At 42.6% G+C, this 21,513-nt stretch overlaps 1 protein-coding gene across 4 annotated transcripts in view; it reads left to right on the top strand.

Annotated features, from left to right (window-relative positions):
• ORC5 (origin recognition complex subunit 5) overlaps window positions 1–21,513 on the top strand; it is a 202,680-nt gene that overhangs the window by 77,031 nt on the left and 104,136 nt on the right. For 3 of the 4 annotated variants that reach the window (XM_054017942.1, XM_054017925.1, XM_054017932.1), the window contains exons 7-11: window positions 947–1,077; window positions 10,505–10,553; window positions 11,669–11,759; window positions 17,972–18,024; window positions 20,058–20,170. In XM_054017942.1, coding sequence (XP_053873917.1) covers window positions 947–1,077; window positions 10,505–10,553; window positions 11,669–11,759; window positions 17,972–18,024; window positions 20,058–20,170 — 437 coding nt within the window. The remainder of the gene's footprint in view (window positions 1–946; window positions 1,078–10,504; window positions 10,554–11,668; window positions 11,760–17,971; window positions 18,025–20,057; window positions 20,171–21,513) is intronic. The other variant, XM_054017953.1, reaches the window with a different exon arrangement.

Below are 21,513 nucleotides of genomic sequence, written 5' to 3'. Positions count from 1 at the left end.
CAAACACTTAGTTTTTTGTTAAGCAGTGAGAGTAGGTTGAAGCTTCAGCTTTAAACCAGTTAGAAAATGTGACAGTTGTGTATGCTGGTTACTAGAATCCAGAAGGCAGTGGTTTGTTTTTTTAATAACTATACATGGCTTTGGTAAAATTACAAGCTCTATATTCCCAATCACCCTCTACTTAGGATTCAGAGACTTCCTCCCTCTTATTCATCTAGATTTCCAATATAGATCCCCTGTCTCAAGCCACACCCTGCATGCTAACTAGTGAACTACACAGCAGGGTCAGAGACTCCAGCCTTCTCCTGTCTTCCATTTTCCTCTAGGGAACACCCATCACACATTTTGCTTTTGCATGCAGTCTGAGAACATACCACCCCTTAACTATTATGCCACTTTAGTCTGCAAAGCCCAATCTTCCTCATCCATTATGACCAGAAATCCCATTTTACTTCTTTAAGAATTGTTTCTGGGGATCCCCATTAGTGAGATGCACATGGCCCTCAGAGGAAGAGCTCAGCCAGCTGATGGAAGTACAAGAGTCTCTTTGGAGATCTGAATTTCTCCCCCTCAGCTGTGGTTAGCTGTAGATGTGGAGGCTATTTCTATATCCTTTGCCATTTTGGCAGCATATTGTTTAAAGCTTTTCTTGTCAGTAAAGTTAGTGTGATTTAGCGTTGTGATGGTATTTAAGTTTAGGTGTGTGGGCTGGCTTTTTTTTTATTTTATTTTTTAATTTTTTTTTATGTTGAGGCAACCAGACCATTTTTGGTTCTGTGCCCCTACTGATAGGGTTTTCTTTTTGCTGTTGTTTTGGGTTCTGTGGTACAGCTGATATCATTGTTTGGCTTGTGCTGCACTTAATTTTTAAAATATGATTAGTACAATAAGGCAATCGCCAGCTTTTTGGGGAAAAAAAAAATCAAACTTGTTTATATCCGAACAGGAAACCTACAAAAGATTCTGTCCCATTATCATCCTCCAGAATATTCTGCTGATTTCTATGCTGCGTACATTAATATTCTTCTTGGTGTCTTCTACACAGTCTGCAGGGACTTGAAAGAGCTTCGACATCTGGTGAGGGATCCTCTAGATTTATTTTTCTTGTCCAAAATCTCAAAGGCTAGATTTATTGTTCAGTTTGGATAGAGAGCATGTCATAAGCATATTGCATCAAAAGGTCCTGGGCTAGTTTAAATCAGTTAATGAGGTATGGGTGTCCTCATATCCCTGGGGGCCTGCACCAGCCTTGTTTCCAAGGGAGACCTCACCAAAGCTGTAAAGAAACTGATGTTAAAAGAAAAAAGAAAAGTCAGTCTGGCAGGAAGAAATATTACTCACCACCTATTTGACATTTTAAGTAAGGCTTTTGAGAGGCAGATGACTAAAATGGAAAAGGGATGATTACCTGGATATTTCCTGGAGATAAACAGTCTGCATTGCTTTCTTCAAATGAGATTCACTATTTTTCCAGTCGATGTGTGTCATGTTCATTCGCTGTATACAGCAAAAATAGCTTTGTTAGTGTAAACTCTAAAAAAGGGTTTAACCTATAGAAGAGTGGAATTCAACTTTGAATAGTTGAATAGAGTCACACACCAAATAATCAATGTGACATCCTGATATTGTGAAATATTTGCATTACCATGATACAGAATTATCTTCTAGTGATGTAAACCACACACTGCAAAGCAAGGATATTGCACGGTGGTTACTTTGTGATACTCCATGACTATTTAACAGAATAATCAGTAATGAATTTCATCTATTAATGAATTTAATCTAGTTCTTTTTTTAACCCTGTTATAGTCTTGGCCTTCACAACATCCTCTGGCAAGGAGTTCCACAGGTTGACAGTGTTGTGTGAAGAAATACTTCCTTTTGTTGTTTTAAACCTGCTGCCTATTAATTTCATTTTGTGACCCCTAGTTCTTGTGTTATGAGAAGGAGTAAATAACACGTCCTTATTTACTTTTTCCACACCAGTCATGATTTTATAGACCTCAATCATGTCCCTCCCCTTAGTCGTCGTCTTTCCAAGCTGAAAAGTCCCAGTTTCATTAATCTGTCCTCATATGGAAGCGGTTCCATACTCCTAATAATTTTTGTTGCCCTTTTCTGTACCTTTTCCAATTCTAATACCTTTTTTGAGATGGTGTCACTGCATCTGCACTCAGTATTCAAGATATGGGCGTACCATGAATTTATATAAAGCAATATATTTTCTGTCTTCTCTATCCCTTTCCTAAGGATTCGCAACATTGTTAGCTTTTTTGACTGCTGCTGCAGATTGAGTGGATGTTTTCAGAGAACTATCTACAATGACTCCAACCAAGATCTCTTTCTTGAGTGGTAACAGCTAATTTAGACCCTGTCATTTTACAGTAACTCCTCGCTTAATGCTGTAGTTATGTTCCTGAAAAATGTAACTTTAAGTGAAACTAGGTTAAGCGAATCCAATTTCCCCCACAAGAATTAATGTAAATGGGTGTGTTTGTGTGTGTTAGGTTCCAGGGAATTTTTTTGCCAGACAAAAGGCATTATATAAATTTTAAACAAGCAATTTAATACTACGGGGGGGGGGGGGGGGGGAGTGGTGTGTACGTGCTGTGTGTTTACAGACATACTGTACATACAGTACTATAGTTGGGAGGTGCCCCTGCCTTATCCTACACAGGCACAGCCCACTGGCACTGGAGATGAGGCAGGCAATGAGGCAAAAGGTGCTGTAGGCTAGGAGAAGCATATTGCGCAGCAACGGCAGCTTCCCCTACTCTGCAAGCACCAGGGGTTGGGGGGGGGGGGGGAAGGCTCAACCCCCAGCCCGCCCACTCCCCGCCTTCCCCCAAGCCCCCATCCTTGACCTGCCCCTTAAACATCGCAAGCCAGCTGATTGCTGCTGGCAGGAGGGAGAGGGAGCCTGCATGCTGAGTCCTCGCTCCTCCCTCCTGCCTGGGGCAGTCAGCTGGCTTGTGATGTTTAGGGGGCAGGAGGGAGGGGGGAGGAGCGAGGACTTGGCACACAGGCTCCCCTTCCCTCCCCCCCTGCCCAGGGCAATCAGCTGGCTTGTGGCACTGGGGAGGGAGGGGGAGCCTGCACTCTGAGTTCTCACTCCTTTCCCCCCCTCCCTCCTGCCCCCGAAATGCTGCAAGCCAGCTGCCAGCTGATTGCCTCAGGCGGGGGGCGGGGAGGAGAAAGGGGAAGGCACTGATCGGGCAGGTGTCACTGTGGGGAGGCTGCCAGCTGTGGAGAAAGCAGGCAGCCGAACAACACACGAGTGGAGCATTGCACAACTTTAAACGAGCATGTTCCCTGATCAGCAACGTAACAACGAAACAACCTTAACTGGGACGACTTAAAGTGAGGAGTTACTGTATATGTAGAGTTGAGATTGTTTTCTAGTTTGCATTTATCAGATTTGAATTTCACCTGCCATTTTGTTGCCCAGTCACCCATTTTTGAGAGAGCCCTTTGTAACTCTTTGCAGTCTGCTTTTGACTTAACTGTCTTGAGGGCTTCCTTAGCCGAGGGTCACTGAGGGAAGTTCCAGACTTCTTGCTTGCACTTGCAATAAACTGGTGCACCTGAACCTTAAAACATTAAATCTCATAACATCCAGGTTAAGTACCGTAGCTAGTATAGCAAGTAAAAGCCAAACATTTTTAAGAGTCATGAGTGCTCGATGCCTCTGAATGTAACTTTCAAGTCAAGCAGCTATGTCTGAAGGCATCCCAATTTGAAAAATTGGGCCCAAATGACTTGCTCAGGCAATGTGAGTCATTAGGAGAGCAGGCAGCAGACCCCATGAGTCCTGACGTCCAGCCTTATCCTCTTACTTCTAGACACACTGCATAGTTTGGAAGCATATCAGGCAGATAGTCTGCCTGATAAACTACAATTGTTAGAGGCTAACTGTATGTTCAAAAAGAACAGGAGTACTTGTGGCACCTTAGAGACTAACAAATTTATTAGAGCATAAGCTTTCGTGGAGTACAGCCCACTTCTTCGGATGAATACAGAGTGGAATAAATATTGAGGAGAGAGAGAGAGAGAGAGATATACACACACACACACACACACACACAGAGCAAAAACAGGTGGGAGTTGTCTTACCAACTCTGAGAGGCCAATTAAGTAAAGACAACTCCCACCTGTTTTTGCTCTCTGTATGTGTATATATATATATATATATCTCTCCTCAATATTTATTCCACTCTGTATGCATCCGAAGAAGTGGGCTGTAGTCCACGAAAGCTTATGCTCTAATAAATTTGTTAGTCTCTAAGGTGCCACAAGTACTCCTGTTCTTTTTGCGGATACAGACTAACATGGCTGCTACTCTGATAACTGTATGTTTGTTTTAAATGAACATTGATTAAAACAGTGGATGAGAGAAAGCAGCTTGACTTCATAAAGGCAGTCTTACAATGAAGAAAACTGCCTTTGTTTCTACTGGAAATTAAATGTGAAACTTCTGTATTGTACAGACATGAAAATGTAAATTTTCACTTGGGGGGGGGGGGGAAAAAGCAGTACATAGGAGGCAATTAACACACTTCAGCCTACATCTGGTGCGTAGTTTTATAGAAACATGGTTTCTAAATTTGATCCAAAAGCTTTTCTACTGGTCCTCAGTTCTGTAAACGTTTCCACACTCCTACTAAAAATTCTAATAGAAAGAGAGAACCCAAACATTGCAGCAGTGCACAGAGGAGCTGAAAGTGAAATTTACTACAATTTAAAAACAAAACTGATTTTATTACCATTGTCCAAGCTGAGAAAGTGAAAAGCAAACAGGTAAAGAAATATTTTATCTGACAGTGACTTCGGTAATAAAAGTTGAAATTCTTGACTTCAGCAAAACGGATTATTTGATTGAATTAGTTCATATTCAGATAAGCTTACATATATGTGCATACACACTTATTTTGAACAGAATATGGGAAAACCACTGAATTTCACAAAAGCTGATGTAAACGATGGCTTACAGTATAGTGTTCTAAGCTAGTTAATGGAATAATGAATCTATGTTAAAATATAGAAAGCTTTAATTCTGTCTGTATCGCTATTAAAATGGATTTAATTGTTCAAGGAGTGAGATCAGATCATGATCTGCATGGCAGACTTGGGTTTTTAGGAAATGTATGCTTCATTCAATTGTCTGTCTACTTCAGTGTTCCCAAGATACCCACATGCTCATTTGCTTTGGATACGGAATTTTTACACTTCTACTTGGCTTTCAGATTTTTATAGATTAAAAATCTAAATATAAATGATGTATGCTGTATCTTTAATGCTTGACAATCAAGCTTAATTTCTGAATTGGTAAAAGTAGCAAGAGGTCTTCCATGCAGGTCTTTCAGTTAATTTTCCCCCTCTCCCCACCCCCAAATTCTGACCGGGGTTGTGGGAGGGGGAAGAGATAGTGCTTTTGTTTTTTCTCTCCCCCCCCTATATTGCCTTCTTCCTTCCCCTCCCCACGACACCAGTTTCACTGTAAAAATCACTGAGTAAAGGCAGGAGAGGCCATCTTTATTCTGCATAAAACTGAACTGGCTAATAGCTAAGCTAGGCAGAGCGGAGATTTTGGCTGACTAAAGTAGAGCTGGGTGGGAAACCTTTTTTCCTATCCACAAAAATATGTTTTCAGTTCTCTATCAGGACAAAACCAAGACCTTTCAAGTTTAGAGAGGGAAGGTGTAGGCACTCACCTAGGATGTGGGAGAGACAGGTTCAAGTCCATGATCTGCCCAATTCAGACAAAGTATAAAATGAGGGGTTTATTTCAAAATGCACTTAATCATTTAATTTTTGAATCTCTACATTTTGACTTTAATCTAACCTATGAAATATCAAATCAGTGGGTACTTGTTCAGTAATAAACTACTTCTTGGTTACTGCCAAGGAGCATGACTTCTCTTTATACAATTTCAGTGGTTCTGATTGCATAACTTGAATTAATAAATAAGAGATGATGGGGCTCTGTTGTATACAGGTCTCTTGATCTTTAACCATGCAATGATCTCAAAACTCAAATGAGCTAAAGTAGTATAGACAATAGTAGCTAAAAGGATCAAGATCATAACCCTGTCTTTTTTTCCCCCATATCTGTACATATAGCTGTCTTAGTAAACTATTGTGTACTATGTATGTTTCACTGATAAAAATTGAAGACTCAGCAAGACAAAATGCAGAAGATTCATGCTAGAGCGTAAAGTCAAGTTAGAAGCTGTCTTTTTCTTAAGAATACATAAGTAAAAATTAGCATAAAGGATTTGTCATTATGCTCTTTTCAGTTCTCATCATGTTACATATAATGATGATAAATTAAATGTGTATGTTCCCTTTAAAAAACAAAAACCTACTACTCTGTTCACAAGACTGTTAAATGGGCTGTTCAAAGAGTGGCTTTTCACTGTAATATTAGAGTATGAAGCCACTTAATGTGTTTATTTGTTTACTTTCTGATGTATTAAGTTTCATATTCTTATTTAAACACACATGTATTTAAACATTACTTAATATGTTAACTGGTGGGTTTTTATTGACACCTAGACACTTTATGGATGGCACCTAATAAGTTATTTTCCTGGTCATCAAGCTAGGTATGTAACTCTTGGTGAGTGGGAGTAGGAAATCAGGGGGAGCAACAAAATTAGTCAAGATACAACACCAGCATACACAGGATCTTGCTGAAAATATAATTTTTCTGTTAGTTTTGATAACTGTACACTGCAATTTTGAATGCACCAGAGAAAAATAATCCAGGGTATCTTTAATGTTTGTTCTCTTGCATCCTATTAAAAGGTGCAGCATACTGAAAATAAATATTAAGCAGTGCAACACTTGAGGTACAGTCGTTTAATTATTCTGTAAAAATTACCATAACTTGGAAGTAAAAGTGACCAATAGTGCACAAACAAGGCTGGCTAAGAAGAGTCATATGAAAATAGAAGTAGAACTGCCTCACATACTACCCACCTAGTTTCCCTAGGACTAGGTATGTCCAGCAGTCTGTACAGTGTTTTTCCTCTTCTTCCCTATGAACTTGGAGACAGGCTAGACCTGTGATCTTGTGCTGTTACTGAAGGTTTTTATTCCTAATTCTCTACCTGTTAGTGCAACAAACTGCAGGATACAGGATTCTTTTTGTAGCAGCCTTTTTTCCCCATAAAATCCACCTAGATTTGTGTTGTTTAGATTACAGCCTGAGGCTGGCTGGCTCTCTGAAACCTTAAGTTCCGTGTGTGATATATCTCTCCAGGGCTTGAGAGAAGGAGTGTATGGCTTGAGTCAACCTCCTTTTCTCCATAGGAAAAAGAGGGATAGTTGATAGGGAGAAGAGAGGAAATGGAGAGACCGGGAAACATTCCACTTGTGTGGCACTCAAATAGCCCCATGGCAATAGGGCAGACTTCCTGCTCTGCCAGGATCCCCAGCAACAGCATCAGAGCTAAACTTTATAGGTAAAAAGTGTAAAAGTAGATGCAGTATGCTTGAAAGGATTTGCTATAGTAGTTGGGTCATTCAAGTTTGAGGGGCCCAGTCCTGCAGACATATGTTCTTGAGCAATGGTCCCCAAACTGTGGGGCACCCCCCCAGAGGGGCACAGAGGAACATTCAGGGGGGCATGGCATGGCAGGGCCCAGGCCAGCCCCCACAGATGGTGGGGAGGGAGTACCACCCAGCCCCATTTGGCCCCCTGCTGCAGCTCAACCCTCATTCCCTCTCTGCTCCCAGGCCAGCTCTGCCTCTAGCCCCAGTTCCTCCCCCATCCTCAGTTCCACCCCCTGCTCCACCAACAGCCCAAGCTCCAGTACTGAGGAAGCCTTGGCTGTGCAGTAATGGATGGGGGGGGAGCACAGACAGAGTCCATTCAGTGGCAGATTAATAATTTTGCTGCCCCTAGGCTGGGAAATAATTGCCCCGCCCTTTTCCGCCCCCATTCCAACCCCCTCCCCAAAGTCCCCGCCCCAACTTCCCCCCTCACCCTATTGGATCCCGGCCCCGCCTCTTCCCCCAGCGTGTGGCATTCCCCCCTCCCTCCCTGCGCAAGCGCTGAGCAGGGAGAGAAACAGGACGCCGTGGTGTGCTTGAAGAGGAGGAGGTGGTGAGCTGGAGCAGGGAGGCGGGGCGCGGAGGGGAGCTTCTGCCCCTGAAAATTTGCCGGCCTAAGCCTTGTCGGCCTAGGCAATAATACGGCGCTGATTCCATTACTGGTAAGCCGGGTGCATGACAAGAAAAGTTGAGTCTTGAGTAACTTTGCTAATGGGAGTAGTTCCAAAGTCATCAACTGGTCTACTCAATGTGAATAAAGATGCTGTCTGTAAGGGTTTCAGGACCCAATCCTACAGCCTTTTGTATGTGAAAGGTCTTTTGTATGGCATGTGTTGATGTAGACTAGTATAAATATTTTATAAGTTTTTGAACTACTCTACATATAATAGAATTTAGATTAATGCATGCTACTTTTTACTGCTGTAAATGTGTATATGATTTTATGTATCACTAAATATGGTTTTGAAGCTGTAATGAAATCAATATGTGGCAGTCTAGGTATGACTGTAAATGCTGCATAGCTGCACAGAGCTTTCTAAAGATATGGGGGCAAAGTCATTAGTTGGGAAGGTTGCTGTATTACAAAATTCTAAGTAAGCATCACAGGGTCCACTCGCCACAAATGGCGCCTCCTGCTGGCCATCCTGGGGATTAGCTCTGCCAGCTTGCACTCTCCCTCCAGAATGGTTTTCTCCCACCTTGTCTCGCTCTGCTGCCCTACTCACTCCTGGGTCTGCAGCTTCCTCCGTGTGGCTTGGCCCTCTGGCCAGGCCACTAAAGTCCTCCCCTTCTGGGGAATTCACAGTCTTTCCAGACCTGCTGTCTGACTGGTGTCTCCAATGCTCTAGCCCCGGGGGGCAAACTTTTTGGCCTGAGGGCCACATCGGGTTTCGGAAATTGTATAGAGGACCGGTTAGGGGAGGCTGTGCCTCCCCAACAGCCAGGTATGGCCTACCCGCTATCCCCCCCCTGCTTCTTGCCCCCTGACAACTCCCCCCCGGGGGCCCCCGCCCCATCCAACCCTTCCTGTTCCCTGATGAGCCCCCCAGACCCCTGCCCCTCCACATATCCCTGCTCCCTGTCCCCTGATTGCCCCCTGCCGCCCCATCCAACCCCCCCTCCTTCCTGACTGGCCCCCGGGACCCCTGCACCCATTCAAACCCCCCTGTTCCTTGCCCTCTGACTGCCCCGCCCTCTATCCACACCCGCACACCCTGACCACCACCCCAAACTCCCCTGCCTTCTATCCAACCCCCCCTGCTCCCTATTCCCTTATTGCGCTGCCTAGAGCGCCGGTGGCTGGCAGCACTACAGCCCCGCCGCCCAGCTGAAGTCAGCTACGCCAATGCGCAGCACAGAGCACCGTGTCAGGCAGCAGTTCTGCAGCTGTGCTGCCCAGCTGGCCAGAGCATTGCGCTGGTGGCGTGGTGCGCTGAGGCTGCGGGGCAGGGGGAACAGCAGGGGAGGGGCCGGGGGCTAGCCAGGATGTGGCCCACAGGCCATTGTTTGCCCACCTCTGTCCTAGCCACTCCCCGGTGGCTGGTAGGAGAAGCCAGGCCCACACTTTACACTGGGTTCCAGCCCCAGAGCCCTTTAACAATCAGCAACAGTCCTACCTCTTGCTGTTTTTCTAGGCTTCTTCCTGCATATCTAGCTGGCTGGCTGGCTGGCACTTGCCCCCTCCTGGGGAGTGACTGCAGCCTTTCCCAGCAGCAGCTCCCCTTTCTGCAGCCAGCTACCAGGTTTTATGCAGGTGAGCCTGCCCTTAATTAGCTGCCTCCAGCCTAAATAGCTGATTGGGCCTACCTGGCTTAATTCAGCTCTTGCAGGGCTAGTGTGGGGAGTCCATCCCATCACAATTAGTAAATATCCAACTTCATAGGGTTATCCAAATTCAAAAAAGTATTTATTAGATGCCTATGGAGAGTAGAACAAATAATTTTCATCTTAAGCAAAAATAGTTTATTTGAAAGTGGAAGAAGGGTTTCTGAAAATTGATTTTTATCATTTCTTCTCTGTATTTGCATGTAAATATAAGGTATTATTGAACATATTTGCAGCACTGATGAAACAGTGAGTTTTAACAAAAAAGGGTGAAGGAAATAAAGTTGTCCTCAGTAAGTTACTTTCTGCACTACTGGTTTAAAAAGATAGTTGCTGTATTAAAAAAAAAAAAAACTTTCATCAATATACTATAGTGAAAAGATTTTGTGGAAGTTTGTCTTTGCTTTTGTTGTGAATGTCATCTTTATGTTTGTATACGTGGATATTACACTGTGAAACATTATGACATAAGTCAGAGTGAAAACCTTGGAAGTAAAATGCCATAATTAGTAGTTGAAACATATTTTTATTCACTTTACATCACCCAGATGTGTGTTAGATGCTGTACAGTATAGACTGACCATGTCTAATACATTGTCAATTTTTCTGTCCTTTTCTGCAGGCTGCACTAAATTTTACTAAATATTGTGAACCAGTGGTCAGAGGAGAAGGTAAGTGCTTTTCTTTTCTATTAGGCTGTCTCTATGTTACAAGCATGGCAGCAACACTGCTGTAGTGTAGACACTTGCTACAGCAATGGAAGAGGTTTTTTCCCATCTTTGTAGTAAATCCACTCCCTCGAGAGGTTGTAGCTAGACAGAAGAATTCTTTCATCAGCGTAGCAGTGTGTCCGTTGGGCTTAGGCCAGCTTAACTATGTCTCTCGTGGTGTACATTTTTTACACCAGTGAGTGATGTAGCTAGGTGTAGACCGGCCTGAGTAGCAGTCTGCATTTGAAACAGTGGGACTCATCCTGTGCTTCTTCTGGAGTGCCTGGTTTTGATCCACTTTCCATTCACTGTGCCAATCACAGCAGTGTTGCTTTTACCGTCTAATAGGGCTTCCATATGAGGAGAGAGTAAGAAGACTGGGACAGGGTTAAAAAAAGAGCTAGATAAATTCATGTAGGATAGGTCCATCAATGGCTGTTAGCCAGGATGGGCAGGGATGGTGTGCTCGCCTCTGTTTGTCAGAAGCTGGGAATGGGCGACAGAGGATGGATCACTAGGTGAATACCTGTTCCGTTTGTTCCCTCTGGGGCACCTGTGTCAGAAGACAGGATACTGTGCTAGATGGACCTTTGGTCTGACCCAATATGACTGTTCCTATGTTATAATGCACATATTTGGACTGTAGCAGAAGCGGACTAACAAGCTTTTAGTCAGTGTTTTATTGGAGATGAGACGGAATCTGCTGCCAAGCACTTTCCCCTCCTCTAACAGCTGCTCCCTCCTATACAACTTCTCCCCATACCTCAGCAGCTGAGAAGGGAAGGGAGAAACTACCTTCCCTCTGAGGCCTAGGAGTGGAGAGTGAAAACAGCTCTTCTGTTACTTTGTGATACTCCATGACTATCTAACCAATGTGCAACATCCTTGCCTTGCAGTGTGGTGTTTACATCAGTAGAAGATAATTCTGTATCCTGGTAATGCAAATATTTCAGAATGTCAGGATGTCACACTGATTATTTTGTATGCCTGACTCTATTCAGCTGAATTCCACTCTTCTATAGTTTAAACACTTTTTCAGAATTTACACTAACAAAACTGATTTTGGCTCTATGCAGCAAATGAACGTGACACACGTCGACTCTGGAAAAATATTGAATCTCATTTGAAGAAAGCAATGCAGACTGTTTATCTCCGGGAAATATCCAGGTAAGTGTTCCTTTTTATTTTTAGCCATGTGCCTCTCAAAAGCCTTACTTAAAATGTCATATATGTGGTGAGTAGTATTTCTTCCTGCCAGATTGACTCTTCCTTTTTCTTTTAACATCAGTTTCTTTGCAGCCATAAAATACTACAACTATTTTTACTAGTGTGTCTCAGATAGGAAAATACAAACAAGTGTTCACAGTGTGTTTTTACGAGACCTTATGAAACTATTAAGTTAATGTGTGAAGTAGATTTTAAGGCAAAAAGCATATACAATTATTTATTAACTAGACACTGAAGCAGTCCTCCACCAATGGAGATGTGATTGGTCCTTCTCCAATGACCAGGCAAACAGGTGGACATTGCATCATGCCTGGAAAGTCAACAACAATTCAGACTGTAGGGGGAGGGCAGCCTAAAGGAGAGGGCCCCTTATGGATAATGTTCTGTCAGCAGCTCCTCCCTTTTATAGCAAAGGTCAGGTGTTTCTGCTATCATTGGATGTGTTAGGTATGACTCAAGTGTCCTCTCTTGTTCTATAGTCTTTAATTTTTGGTATACTTAATGGGTAGGTTTTTTCAGTGTTGGGGTTTTATTATTGATTTACATTTTAATTTACAAAAATGAAAACCTCTCTTAAACATGCTTATAATCCAATAAATCCCATAATTTGATTTGATAGGAGATAGAGAAAAAATTATAGGGTGCTTTTCAATAATTCATAACCTCTTAAACATGGAAATTCATCACCATAATATATGAGGATAACTGAAATTGAAATTGTCTTCTCTTTTAAAAATTGCCTCAAGTTCCACACTGTATCATTCATCTCTTACTATGCAAACCTCAGAATTCTTTAAGGTACTATAAATATGAGAGACAACATACAAGCTCCTCAAAACCATCTTATTGGGGCAAGGTTTATAAATCCACTGCACCATCATTGACCCATAGTTCCTTTCTTTCCTTCACCTCCTGCTTTTATGGAACAAAAACCTTCTTTTCTTCATGGGATTATTTTATTTTTAAATAGCATTAAGAATGTATAGGTGGGTGGGTGGTGGTGAATTAAATTCTTGATCAACTTTTTATTTGGGACATGGTAATACCAGGGTACAACATACATGAGAATGACACGTTAGGTGGTGCTGGTGCGGGAGTGGAACTATATATGAAAGAAAGCATAGAGTCAAATAGAGAAACTCTTAAATGAATCAAACTGTACCTTAGAATGTCTATGGATAGAAATTCCATGCTTGAATGATAAGAGTATACCAATAGGAAAATATTACCGACCAACTGACCAGGATGGTGATAGTGATTGTGAAATGCTCCAGGAGATTAGAGAGGCTATAGAGGTAGAAAACTCAATCATAATGGGGGATATCTGCAGTCCCTCAGTATAGGATTCTGAGATGAAGTTTTTTAGACCCCATTAATGACTGCTTCTTGAAGCAGCTATTTCTGGAACCCACAAGGGGAGAGGTAATTCTTGATTTAGTCCTAAGTGGAGCACAGGATCTGGTCCAAGAGGTGAATATAGCTGAACCACTTGGTAATAGCGACCAGAATATAATTAAATTTAACATCCTTGTGGGAGGGAAAATACCAAGGAATAGCACCACAGTAGCATTAAACTTTAGAAAGGGGAACTACACACAAATGAGGAAGGTAGTTAAATGGAAATTATTATGTACAGTCACAAGAGTGAAATGCCTGCAGGCTTCATGGAAACTTTTTAAAAGCATCATAATAGAGGCTCAAATTAAATGTATACCCCCACATTTAAAAAACATAGTAAGAGGACCAAAAATTGCCACCATAGCTAAACAACAAAGTAAAAGAAGTGGTTAGAGGCAAAAAGGAATCCTTTAAAAACTGGAAGCTAAATCCTTTTCAGGGACCATTCTCACAAGGGTCTCTTAAGACAGGAAGTACAATCTCTTGCAGTCTTTGTGGTGATTGAATCAGTTCCACTGGATTTTATCAGGGGAGGGTTCTACTCCAGGTACTGTACTACTTGGGTTCCCAAGACGAGGAGGATGGAGACTGATTTTAGATCTCAGGACTTTGAACAGCTTCATCCTCTTTGTGATTCAGGTTAGTAACCCTGGAATTGATCATTCTCTCTTTGGATCTCTGGGGGTTGGTCTGTCTTTCTCTCTCTCTCAACCTTCAAGATAAATACTTTCGTATAGCTGTGCACCCTTCTCTCACATGTTTCCTGCAGTTCATTCTCGGCAAAGACTACTACCAATACTGCATCCTACCACCAATACTGCATCCTACCCTAGGTCTTTCAACTGCTCCAAGGGTCTTTAAAAGTGCCCTTGGCGGTAGCAACTCATCTTTGTCAGATGGGAATAATAGTCTCTCCCTACTTGGACGATGCACTCCTTTCTCGAGGTGCAGTCAGTAACCAACAGGACCCTGTCTCTTTCCCACTCCTTGGGCCTCTGCCATTCTGGACACCATTACAGCCAAACCATATTTGCCCATGGAGAGATTTGCTATAATGTCCAGCCTCATTTCCACAATACATCAGACCCGCAAACCACAGTGAGGGTTTGCCTTCAACTCCTGGCCATATAGCAGCCTGTATATCCATAACATCCCTTACAAGACTACACTCCTATTGTCTTCAGGTTTGGCGATGCACAAATTGTCCAAGTGGGTGTCATACCTCAGAGGGTCATCAGCTTCTTCAATAGGTGGAAGGAGCCTCAAAAGATCTGCTTTGGGAGTTCCATTTTCATGTCCTCCCCCCCACAAAGGTCATCTCTATAGATGCCTCCCTAATAGGCTGGAGCACCCATTTCCAGGACTTCACAGCTCAATGGAGACCTCTCTCCAGATCAACATTTTAGAATTCAGTGCAGTCCATTACACTTGCCATCACTTCCTATCCAACATCAGGGCCACTCAGAGTAATGCTGGGCAGCAGGTCTGCAATGTATTTCAAAAATCACCAAGGAAGAGCAATATCCCAGTCCTTAGGCACAGAATTAATAAAACTATGGAATTGAGGTACATATCCCACCCCATAGAGATTTTAGTGATTTATCTGCTGGGACCGTAGAACACTGTAGTAGACTTCCTGAGCAGGCAGTGGGAACTGAGTGACATAGTATTTCAGAAGATCTGTCCCACCTGGGGTTCCCCAGAGAGAGATCTTTGTGACACCATCAATGTAGAGTACCGACACTTCTGTTCAAGGGGAAGGCACAGTCACAACTTGTTGGGAGATGCCCTCACCCCCTTGGCCTCACATGTCACTCTACGTTTATCCCTCAGCACCGTTGTTTCTCAAGGTCCTAAATAAGTCCACACAAGAGAAAGTGGTGGCCATCATCATAGTGCCATCATGGCCAAGGCCTGTCCCTGTGACCACCTCTTCATCTTCCTCTGGCAGCAGATCTCCTCACCCAGCAGTCAGGCACTGTGACCCACCTCCGTGCCTGGCTCCTAGATGGCTCTCTAGCATACAACAGGACTGTTCTTCAGAAGATCAAATGATACGGCTCAATAGTGGAAACCCTATGTGCAGATATGAAGATGTTTTCAAGCCTGGTGTACCCATCAATCTGTACTTCCTCTTGAGTCTCTCCTCATGCATGTTCTCAATTACCTATAATATAATAAAATAATAATAATATATGGAGATATCCTATCTCCTAGAATTGGAAGGGACCCCGAAAGGTCATCGAGTCTAGTCCCCTGCCTTCACTAGCAGGACCAAGTACTGATTTTGCCCCAGATCCCTAAGTGGCCCCCCTCAAGGATGGAACTCTCAACTCTGGGTTTATCAGGCCAATGGTCAAACCACTGAGCTATCCCTCCCCCTAAATTTAAAACCCCAGGCTTATCACTGAGCTCAGTTCAGGTTCACCTGTCTGCCATTACAGCTTTTCACTCCTCCCTCAAGAGGTTTTCAAGCTTTTCTCACCCAACCATTGCAAGATTCATTAAGGCTCTGTTTAACTTTGACCTATTTATGAAGAACCTGCTGAACACGGACTTCAGCTTAGTCCTGAACGCTCTGAGAAACGCCCCCATTTGAACCTACAGGGAATTGTACCCTTCTTCATTTGTCCTTTTAAGACCTCATTCCTCACAGCCATCACCTCAATCAGAAAGGTAGGGGAACTCAGAGCACTTAAGACTGACCCACCTTACACTGTTCTATGGCAGTAAGGTGATGTTCTGTCCCCATTACTGTCTTCTGCCTAAAGCTTCATCAGAATTCCACATTAATCAGGGCATTCATCTACCAGTGTATTACCCCAAGCCTTGATCTTTGAGAGAACAAGGGAGTATCCATATGCTGGATACACAAAAATGTACCTTGGCAGGATTAAGCCCCTGGGCTTTCTCTAGATTATTTTTTTTTTATTTCCATAGCAGAAAGAATGAAAGGGCAAAGATTGAAAACAGATTTCAGGATGCATCCTCACCTGTAACAAAGCCTCAAAGGTGCGTCCTCCACCTAGGAAGATTGCCTGTTCCACCAGGGCTCAGTCTCCCTATCTGGTCTTACTGAAGAACGTACTCATCTTGGACATTTGCAAAGCTGTCACCTGGTCTTCAGTACATTTTCTCAACACTGTTCTCTTGTCTGTACATCAGCTCTAGAAGTGGTCTTTGGCGAAGCTCTTCTTTGGCTCATACTGAATCCACCTCCTCAGCACCCTTCCCCCTCAGTTGGGGTACTCCTTGGGAATCTGCTGACATGGAGCACCCATAGGAGCAATAACTTGAAGGAGGAGAGGTTACTTACCTTGTACAGTAACTGGAGTTCTTCGAGATGTTTTGTCCGTATGGGTGCTCTACTATCCACCCTCCTTCCCCTCAGCTTCAGAGTCGTTAAGAGCACAAGAAGGGCCATATTGGATCAGACAAATGGTCCATCTAGCCCAGTATCCTGTTTTCTGACAGTGGACAATGCCAGATGCTTCAGAGGGAATGAACAGAACAGGGCAATTATCAAGTGATCCATCCATTTTTGTCCCAGCCTCCGGCGGTTAGAGGCTTAGGAAACCCAGAGCATAGGGTTGCATTTGTGACCATCTTGGCTAATAGCCACTAGTGGATCTATCTTCCAGGGACTTATCTAATTCTTTTTTGAACCCAGTTATACTTTTGGCCCTCACAACATCCCCTGGCAACAAGATCCACAGATTGACTGTGTGGCATGTGAAGTAGTATTTCCTTTTGTTTAAAACAAACCTGCTGCCTGTTAATTTCATTGTGTGACGACCCCCCCCCCCCTAGTTCTTGAGTTATGTGAAGCATTAAATACACTTCCTTATTCACTTTCTCCACACCATTCATGATTTTATAGACCTCTCTCATATCCCCTCTTAGTTGTCTCTTTTCCAAGCTGTAAAGTCCTAGTCTTTTTACTCTCTACTCATGTGGAAGTTGTTCCATCCCCCTAATCATTTTTGTTGCCCCTCTTTGTACCTTTTCCAATTCTAATGTATCTTTTTTTGAGATGGGTGATCAGTACTGCACGCAGTATTCAAGGTGTGGGTGTCCATTTAATACCAGGCATTCAAGTTTACCCATCTTAGTATTTAGACTTCTAGCATTTATATACAAACACTTATAAAATGTTTCACTTTTTAGCTGTCTGCCATTATGTGATGTAATTGAATGGGACTCTTTTTTTTTTTTTTTTTTTCATTTGACTGTTTCTCTTCAGTTCCTACCTGTACTCTATCAACTTCATTCCTATCTTGTTTACTAGGATATAGAGAATTGCCATTAATAGATATTTCCCTAAGAGATGTTTCCATCTGAACTATGTGTTCCTTTGCACCTGTTGGCTTTCCCTCAGCCCTTACTTTAAAAACTCTTCTATAACCTTCTTAACTTTACATGTCAGCAATCTGGTTCCATTTTGGTTTAGGTGGAGCCAATCCTTCCTGTATAGACTCCTCCTTTCCCATTCTGTATAGACTTGTTTGAGAAGGAACCAAAGTGATGGTAACCCTCTCCCACCCTATACATCTTGTACCAGAGCACAAGGATGCATAGGGCACAGGTCTGGACCCGCTCACAAAATTTTGGTTCATGAGTCCATGGATCCTGATGTGGAGGACCCATAGGGACAAAACATCTTGAACGCCAGTTACTCTACAAGGTAAGTAACTTCTCTTTTCATTTGGATATGACAGGTATTCTTTCTTTAAACACCTGTCTTTCTTTTTTAGCTCACAGTGGGAGAGAATACAGCAGGATGATGGAGAACCTGGGCACTTGAAAGGTATCAAATAGATGCAATAATTCTAAATAAACCACTACTCCTATGTGATCAAACCTTATTTGTTAGAAGTATGAAGATTAAACCTGCAACTTTTGTTTATTTGAGCATTGACAGGTATATGCTTAGTGTTGTACAAAGCACAGAAGACAAGCTACATAGGGCAGGGAACAGTCTAGATGAAAAGACAAAACTGAGCAGTCACAAAATAGACCCTCTAAGAAACTGACCTCTCCAGCCAACAGAGAAGATAAGGTAGCTTGAGCTGCTGGTCATACACATTTTAAATAAAAAAAATTACAGTGACTGGAGGAAAGTGGAGAAAGAGAAAAGTGTAGAAATGGAAGGGTGAAAGGAAGGAGGAAAGATACATCATGAAATACCCTTGGTTATGTAAAATTGCAAAATGCATGTATAGTAGACTAGACCAAACGAATCGGGCTGAGTGATTTGGAAACCTTTACCCTTCAATCATAAATAAAATTAAAAAACCAAAATGTCCAGAAGCTGAGCTGCAGCTGAGAAACCAGCCACAGCCTGGGCGTTGATGTGTGTTCAAAGATGCAATCCGACTCCCTAGTTGGAGTCTGGCTCATTGTGGAGCTGGTCCCTTGAACAGTTTATAGCAGCCTTTAGGTCAAATCTCAATTGGTAAGCGGACAGTTTGGTTAGCTAGTGTGGATATGGCAAAATTATCAAACTGTCTTAAACCAGATTGGCCTGAAAATGTTTAAAAATGTGAGGGTTGTTTTTTTAAAACCAGTTCAGCAAATGAAGATCCCAGTTCAGATTTCATCAATGATCTGGGAACCACGATCTTCTTCTTAGTAGTGGTATTTGTCACAGTTCAGGGTAACTGGACCTGTATTCCCCCACCATGATCCAGCAAGGGCACCTCCTCTACACTTCCGGCTCTTAAGCCATCACCTGTCTTGGGTGTAGACCTGTGACTGTCTTCCTCATGACCAGGGTACTTCCAGACTGCACAGCTCCTTGCCTATACTGTCACCTCCCCAACAAATTCAGGCTGCCTAAGTCAATCTGCTTTGCTTTGCTGTTCTGTTCAGAGACAGTAAAGAATGTAATTGCCCACTGTTAAACTACCACACAGCTCTTTCTAAGTAAGCACATTTATTCTTAAGGTGAAAGCATTACAGAGAAAACATTAAAAACAATTTAAAAAAAACCTACACGCATGCTAATAAGCTTACCAGAGATCATCCCCTGACTCCAACAAGGGCTCTGGCTGGTGAACAGTCCTTTAAACCTGACCCAGGGGTTTTCCTCTTGTTACAGGTCATTATTTCTTTTGCACAGAACAAGAACACTTACTCTTATGGGGCCTCAGTAGGCCAAAGTCCTTCCAGTCCTTCCCTAAGGATCCCCGCAACCATGGACCAGAGATCCTGTCCTCTTGCTGAATCAGAAAGACGGCTCTAAGTCAGTTTAAACTCAGGCTGTTTATCCAAAAAACCTTTCTGTGCCTGCTGGTTCCTGGAGAATCCAGTTTGAACCAGTATATGTGAGTCTTTCTCCAGGTGGTGGTAACTCTCTGGAAGTGTTACAACCTGAGTAAATTTGCCTAATCATCACCCACTGTCCCTGGAGGGCTGTTGTCCCTGTCCTCCATGGAATTACGTACAAACCCTGTCCTACAATGATACATACATTCAATAAAGTTTCCCCTGGATATTGCAGGAAATTGTCATCTGTTGCTGTATATATTTAATCTTTGTATTACCATAATGCCTGGGAGCTCTAGGGCAGTCCACTAGCAAACAGTGCTGGTTTTGTTTTGTTTCAGGGGTGACCCATGCATGCCACATTGTCCCACACACTGCCTGCTTTACTGTTGGAATATCTGGATTGTAGCAAATATCCATCTCTGCTTACTTGCAGGAATGGAGCAGGCAGAGAAGAGGAATGCTGCAATGTGTTTGCCCTTGAGAACCAGAACAAAACTTACTAGTCTAATTTTAAACCTCTCGCGGTTAGAATGCTCCCTCAGCGACTCATAAACTGTGTTTGTTTTATAGGACTTTCTGCACATGCTCACGTAGAACTTCCTTATTACTCCAAATTCCTTCTAATAGCTGCTTACCTTGCCTCCTACAATCCTGCCAGGACAGATAAGAGGTTCTTCCTTAAGGTAACTATATTTTTGCTTACTGCTGTATGCTGGAGTCATGCATACTTCTTCACTCAGGTCAGAACTCCTTTAGGTCATTCACTTTCAGCTCTCTTTTGTATCTTATTTGTTTGATTTGAACAAAACTGTGACTTTGGATCACATATTGTGGTATGTTGACAATTGTCACCTCATTACTGATGTTTAATATGATCCTGCAAATCAATGAGCTGGTGTGTACTATTATTCACAGTTTGAATCCCATGGAAGAGAGCAGAATTCCATGTGGGTCTAAAGGGTTTGCACTAGTATATCTGTCTGGAGAATAGAGGCCTTAATTTGATAAAATAAGGCAGCGGAGGAGAGGAAAAGGTTGCAACAAAAAGCAAAGTGAGCAGTTATGCTTACCATTTATATTAGTAGCAGTGAGGGTTTTTATATTGTAAAATGTGTAGGTGTTGTAGGCAAGGATAAGAAATGGGAGAGACTGAGGACATTTAGGGATAGAAGCTTGCTAATTTTTTAAGAAATCTCTTTTTTATTCTCAGTCTCAAAACCTATAAATATACTGTAGCTTAAAATATGGACATGTACTGGAGTCCTTAATGATAATATCCTAATTAAGTAATTAACTTGGACATGGTGTTCATTTTTATGGTGGTTATATGTCCCTATAATGAAAACTGTAGATGTTTCACATTGGTCTGTATCGTTTTGTATGTACTTCAGAAGAGGAGAGAATTATTTGTAATGATAACTTAGATATGTGTATATAGCCAAATATTTCATTTCTAACATTTGGCAAGAGAAATATCACTGGAAGAACTTATTTGCTGAATAATGACTCCAGTGTTTTAACTTCTGGTTTCATGCTGACCTCTCTCTCAGGATCTAAATTTAACTGTGGGAAATGAGTCAACAAAAGCATTTATTTTATTTATATATACATAAAAAAGCAAGGAAATTGAATGGTGAAAAGATATAGCTTTGTTTATCCCCTTCATTGTAGCATGTCTGAAATCAGGCTCCAGTCCTTCAGTCCCTGTGCATGGGCATACTACTGTTCCTCTTCAGTGCAGTGAAATGCATAGGTGGGACATGCACCTCAAGTGTGAGGCCATGTAATAAATTTCATGGCTTTTTAATTAGGCAAGTTAAATATCTTGTTAAGCATTGATAAAGTATGTGTAGAGGGGCGGACTCACCCCTGCAGCGCTTCCTGCTGGTCTTTTCTGGGAATTAGCTCTTCCAGCGTCCTGGAGCGCCCCCTGCAGGCCGGTGATCCGCCTGTACTCTGGCTCCCATGTCCCTCCTGGACCCCAGTGCCCTTTTATCTGGGGTGGCAGTACACCCCTCAGTACTAG

The sequence above is a fragment of the Malaclemys terrapin genome, chromosome 1 (assembly GCF_027887155.1).
Source record: "Malaclemys terrapin pileata isolate rMalTer1 chromosome 1, rMalTer1.hap1, whole genome shotgun sequence".
Lineage (NCBI taxonomy): Eukaryota > Metazoa > Chordata > Testudines > Emydidae > Malaclemys > Malaclemys terrapin.
Note: the sequence above shows the minus strand (reverse complement) of the source record. Positions and strands in the feature narration are given on the sequence as shown.